This window comes from Clavelina lepadiformis, chromosome 3 (genome assembly GCF_947623445.1).
Source record: "Clavelina lepadiformis chromosome 3, kaClaLepa1.1, whole genome shotgun sequence".
In the NCBI taxonomy this organism is placed as follows: domain Eukaryota; kingdom Metazoa; phylum Chordata; class Ascidiacea; order Aplousobranchia; family Clavelinidae; genus Clavelina; species Clavelina lepadiformis.
In genome coordinates, this window is record NC_135242.1 from 66,190 (window position 1) to 72,494 (window position 6,305).

Consider the following 6,305-nt stretch of genomic DNA (forward strand, 5'->3'; position numbering starts at 1 on the left):
TGTTAATTGTTAATTTTTTTCATTCTTTTACTGATGTTCGTTTATTCTAAAGCTTTAGCATCTTTCGTTTGAATGTGTGATTGTATTATTTGCAAGAAGTACTTCAAAATGATTTTAGTTCACAAGTAATCCAAAACTTCATAAAGTATTTAACTGATCAAGCACGTAAAGTATATGCTAAAGCTTATACCAAAATTAATAAAACGACAGTTTAAAGTACTACTTTGCTATCCTGCATGAAATGCAGACATTTAGGTTATAGAACTACAGCAAAATAAAAAAAATACAGCATGGGGTCAAATTGACCCCATTGGTTCACAACGTTAGTTTTTTTCGTGGTAGACGGAGGGTTAAGCCGTACACACTTCATTACCTCTTAGACTTTGTTTTTTGAATGTACACGAACCTGTCATCGCCTGTGATCATTTGTAAGATGTTTCTTCTTCATTTACTCATATGTAGCTTATTAACCATTGTAGTGTGATCGTGTTCTGATCTTAAGTGTTGTGAAGACTTGATGTTCATGTCAGTTACCTCTTTCTTTGTACCAGTTATACCTTGCGTGCTGCCGTCGAATTTGTCCGTTTTTTATATGAGAATAACTTCATTCCACTGCGTTATTCTGGAGCCGGTATGTAACGTCCAAATTAGCAGTATTGTATATTCAAATTATATGATTTGTGATAATGATTTATATGAACCAATTGCGTTCTAGCCTCGTGTCTTTGTCTTGAATTCGTTTCATTAGAGCCGATGAGCTGTGACCTATTTAGGATGTAGTCATTGTAGTGTATTGCAGTTGTTAGCCTAACTTGTTTGCGTGGGTGTTGCATGCAGTACTATGCGTTAGTTGTCAGTAAACCTGTGGAATGCGTATATATTGTTAGCCATGTGATTGAGATCTAATTTACCAATATTTCAGATTATTGCTATTGTGGACAGACTCACAGGATAGTGATCATTTCCTTGACTTGCTTGTACTTTCAGATGACAACATATTGGAAGATGATGATAGTGATCAAGAAGAAGGTCACGATGATGACAGCGTCGTGGACGCAGGATACGAACCCGAAGATTGCGAAAGTGACACATCAGAATCTCCTGAAACCGAACTTAGGAAGAGCGTAGTAAGTATATCTCCAATGCTTCAAATTAAAAGGCATTAGACCAAGGAGATTTTAACTGGTCTGCGGTAGCATATTATGAGATCTTACTAATGCTTAAATGCATTTTTATATTCAAATTAGAAATTAAAACGACGTAAATTTGTCTACAAAGTTGAAGGTAATCGTCCCGGAGTGGGTTTTATTGAAAAAAAAAAAAAGACTATCAGCAAGTATTTGGAGCTCAGGAAAAAACGTACGATAAATTATTTTGGAAACATCAGTATGGCCTCTCAACTAATTGCAAAAAATAGTCAAAATTTAAAAACTTTTTCCAGATCAAGAGAACAAAATGATGTAAAAACGGAGAAAAAGAAACGGATTATACCGAAGAAAAAGTGTCCGTAAGTTCTACTATAATTTCGACCAGCTTTCAAGTATGAATGGAAGAGAATTTAAAATACTTTCAGCTTTTCAATGCTGTATTTGATTTTTATGTGTAAAAGAAAACAAAAGCCAAACATGTCCAAGAATAATGACATAATGGTGTTAGTAATTGTTATAGATACTGTGGTGTCATGAATTCGAATATCTCGCGCCACTGCAAAGTCGTGTACGATAAAAAACATAATGGGGAAGTTGATTTTGAGTGCGAACTTTGCAAAAAGAGGCTGACTTCTTGGAATGGCCTCGTGAGACACCTACATGGCAAGCTTCACGCTGATCAACCTAAGGCAAAGGAGATGGCTGATTCTATGGACCGCCGCCGGAAAAAGGTCCCAATCGTAAGTTTTGGTAAATACACACAGTACAAACTGACTGTGCAATAGAAACAACTCATGCAATGATTAACACAATTCCTCGCTACTTTTTACAGCAACAAACTAACTGCATCAACTGGAATAAAGTTTTAAACAACTTCAAAAGCTTTTTAATGGGCCACGATGGGGGGGCACACGAAGTACGGGTAGCCCAAGATAAAGTATTACTTATGCAAAATATAATAAAAGATTGTGATTTCAAAACGTTGGAGTCCATTAACCTGGACACATATAAAGAGAAATATGTGCAGGTTAGGACGTTATGTTAATTTTGATTAGTTACATACAATATTCTTTTTATATACTACAGGTAGAATCTACTTGTAATATATTCATAGAATGCATATATACAAAGTAAAAGCGCACTGGAAAGCAAAGGTTTGAAGGTGAACATCAATGAAACCAAAGCGATGAGAATTGGTAGAAAATCGTTGAAGAGAGTAGTCAGTACTGTTGATCCATGCGCAATTTGTGGGAAGAGAGTAGGGAGAAATTCCATTCAATGCAGAAAGTGCAAGTATTGGGTGCATAAGAGAAGTTCAGGTATCAATGGAAGGCTGACGAGTGGGAAGACATGTGAAGTTGGGAAGTGATGAGATCGAGCTTGTTAAGGAGTTTCGTTATTTGGGGGTAATGATAGGGGAAAATTACAGTACTGGCAGGGCAGTGACGGCAAGTATACGCGCTAGTTGGAAAAATTTTAAAGAATTGTCTGGTACACTCTGTGGCAGACTACTCTCTACCAACCTGAAAGGAAGGCTGTGTAAAGCATGTGTAAGAAATGTGATGTTCTATGGAGCTGAATGCTAGGCGATGAAGAAGGCTGATGTCAGGCGGATGCAGACGACAGAAATGAGGATTATTCGAATGATGTGTGGTAAGACACTACGAGATGGCATTACCAATGATGTGATAAGAAGGTGGACATGTGTGGAAGATATTGAAAAACATCTGAGAGGACATCGTCTGAGATGGTTGGGGCACGTTGAGCGAATGAATAAGTAGAGCTTAATAAGAAGAGTACAACATAAGATGATTGAAGGAAAGGTGAAAAGGGGAAGACCAAAGAAAACATGGGAAGAGACGGTGAAGGATGACATGAGAAGGAAAGGTTTGAAGATCGAGGATGCCATCGACAGGGGAAAGTGGAGGCGTCGCTGCAGACAACTGGTCGACCCTGAATTTGTTTCGGGATGAAGACCAGGCCTGAACAACATTCGAATGGAAGATGATGATGTATATATACAAAGTCTTAGCAAAAATAGTTGTATTTAAAAATAAACAAAGACCATCTTTCTTTATTTTAGAAATTACAAAATGAAAATAAAACTCCGTCAACATTCATATCCCACTCTAATGCCATTACGAGCTTCCTCAACTTTTCATTAATGAAGAAGCTGCCATTGACCTTCAACGTGGGGGAGGCCCTTATTAACCTCAAGAATCGAAGGGCATCCTATAGAAAATTTCTAAAAATAAGGTGATTACAAGCGCTGCCTACATGTAGCCTTTCAACTCTTGGATGATTTACTCGTATTGGTATCTGAAAACTAGTTTTGTTATTGCAATTAAAACTTGCATGTTAATAAATATACGTTTGTTAACCACTCTTGATTACCTAAAGTGTTGCGTTTTCTAGGAGGCGAGTTATTAAGGAGAGGGATCGCAGAAATGCGTTGGACCCGGCAGAAGTGAACAAAGTTATGACAAATCCACTTTTTCGTAATACTGCGCTGACCACAAAACGTAAATGACAGTTACAGTTGTTTTATATTTTTACATTATTTTATTTCTCGTTGAAAGGGTAACTCACTATATAAAAAAATGCAGTATGGAGAAGAGACCCCGGAGCCGAGGTGAGAAGAGCCCATGGGGAAATCCTCATGGCCTATCTGATAATCAAAAACTCGCAGCGGACAAGTGCGGTCCGCAACATGCTCGTTGAAGAGCTTATACATGGCTGCCCGACCAAGAAAGAACGATGGATTATTCGTGTAAGTCACCACATTCTTCTTTCATGTAGAACACAATTTAAAAAGGATGTTTTTAATGCAGGTGCGCGATCACAAAACATTCTCAACATATGGGGATGCAACTATTGTAATGCCAGAATGGTTGAAGAAAGGGCTGGACAACCTTGTCCGGTTCAACGGAGAAGAGTGTAAGATTGTGTTTCCCCATAAGAGAAAAAATCTTACAAGTTTCGCCGCAGCTAAAGCAATACAGCGGGTGTGGAAGTTGACCGGAGGTCGCGGAAAATTTACAGCAACCTCAAACCGGAAGCATTCGGCCACACAAGTAATTGATCTTCACTGTAATTAGACCTAACAATATAAATAACGAAATATCGCTAATAATGAAAATATTCTGCAGCAGAATTTATATAAAAGTCAACCAGTGACGTATTTAAAATTTAAAATTTCATATTAGGTTAGATCTAAGAAACCGGAAATCCGCCTTTTGGTGGCCAAGCATATGGCCCATAGCTCTGCAACGCAAGAGAGCTATTACGCGAACGAGCTGCAGAACGCTGAAGCGGAAAAAGCCTATGAACTGATAAATGAAATAAGGGTAGGGTTAGGGTAGTCTTTAGTTGATTTGAACGACTTACCATTATTTCATTTATTGGGATAGAAACAACTCATGCAATGATTAACACAATTCCTCGCTACTTTTTACAGCAACAAACTAACTGCATCAACTGGAATAAAGTTGAAATGCTGCAGTGTGCAATGCTTGAAATGCTGCAAATGCTGCAGTTTGTAGTTTTTAAAAGCTGAAATAGAAGCAAACAGTGTATTATTATTTTATAAAGCAATGAAAGATATCTTTCATTTAAATTCAAAACGTATACACATTTACGGTTACGAAATTGCTGTTTTGATAATAACGTTTAAGAAAAATTAGAAGTCAGTAATTTATTGAACTTTTAAAAACCCAAATAATAAGATGTTAATTGGCAATCAGTCTATTCATACGTTTAAATCAATGTCATTATAAAACAATATCTCAAATAAACAGAAGCTCTACGAGTCTACGGGACCAGTTGGTGGTGCTATTATTCTTAAGTTATCGTCACTTACCCGGAGTTTGTTCTCGAATAAAGAGGAATCGCGTTGTGTGGTTGCGTCACGTTGTTATGGAGATCCCACGCGTTGACGCTCTGGTACATTATGGGATGCATGCGCATGAAGTTGAGACTGCGGACGGATAATTTGCTTGGATCGCTCGCACAGCTGGAAATGAAAAAATACGTCATAATTACTAACCCTTGTGCATAGCACGATGATCAAATATTACGTCAAAAACGACTTTTATGAGACGTCATAATAATGTATGATGTACCTGGCCAGGTGAGGTTCGGAGTAGTTGTCCTGCTGAGCCCAGTATTGTGCACTGGTTTTTGCATCGGCGAATTTCTCATAAAATACGCCGTTCATGGAAGCTTCAATGTCCGGCAGAGAGAATGCGCAAATGGCCGATGCAGGGATGCTGTTGCTGCGAGGAGGAGCGAGAATTCAATGTGGTGTGGTTAAGCTTGGTTTATGCTGCCGGGTGCCTTCATACTAGTTCGAGGTTTGTGAATATTCAGCCCCATGCTAACCCACCTGGGCGTGTTCATGAGAGCGAAAACCATCTTTGTCTTCCCGACCTTGTACAACTTGTCCAACGTCACCAGCTCAGTGACGTCACTAAGCTCGTTGAAGTAGAACGGCGGTTGTCCTGGCAACGAGCAGTTCAGTCTCGCTTTGAAGAATGACGAGAACTGATTCCTCAAATTGCGCCATCCACCGTCGTGCTTGCAAACTTGACCGATGCGTGTGTAAACTTGCTGTAGGGAAAACATTAATTTAACTTTATCGCCAATTTTAAATTACTGCCTATTATATGAAGTAATTTAATGTACCTCTGATTTATCCTCGACGGAGATCTCGGTAAAAAACGAATAAACTTTGTTCGAAGACATGACGACGTCGACGAATTTAATGAAATGGGGGGCTGGAAAATAACAACCATTATTTATGGTCATTAACTGGCAATTAGTTGCTATTTATTAACGAACACCAAGCATTAAAATTTTAATAAATCTTAGGCGATAACACTTTTCATTCCGACGACGTGACTTGACGTGACAAGTTTGGGACATAGTCATTTGTTTCTTACATGATAATAGGTTCTATTACATGTCATTACGTCACATAGAGGTCGGGTTTACTTTAGCAAAATGCTTGTTGTTGCGTGAAGGCTAAAAAAACGACAAGTACCAAGTAAGAAATGCAAATCTTGCGCAAACGCAGGTTGACCATCCAGGGCATCCGGCAATGGGCGCCATTGCCTGACTTGGTGCAGTTGAGACGAAAGTTTATTTGCAATTTTTATC

General features: G+C 38.5%; 1 protein-coding gene across 1 annotated transcript; it reads right to left on the minus strand.

The window, feature by feature from the left end:
• Window positions 1–5,003: 5,003 nt before the first annotated feature.
• Window positions 5,004–5,891, minus strand: LOC143448519 (semaphorin-1A-like). Its single transcript, XM_076948297.1, has 4 exons — window positions 5,832–5,891; window positions 5,533–5,756; window positions 5,270–5,422; window positions 5,004–5,160 (listed from the first exon to the last, which is right to left on the minus strand). Exons 1-4 carry the CDS (start codon window positions 5,889–5,891, stop codon window positions 5,004–5,006), a joined length of 594 nt encoding a protein of 197 aa, XP_076804412.1.
• Window positions 5,892–6,305: the final 414 nt, after the last annotated feature.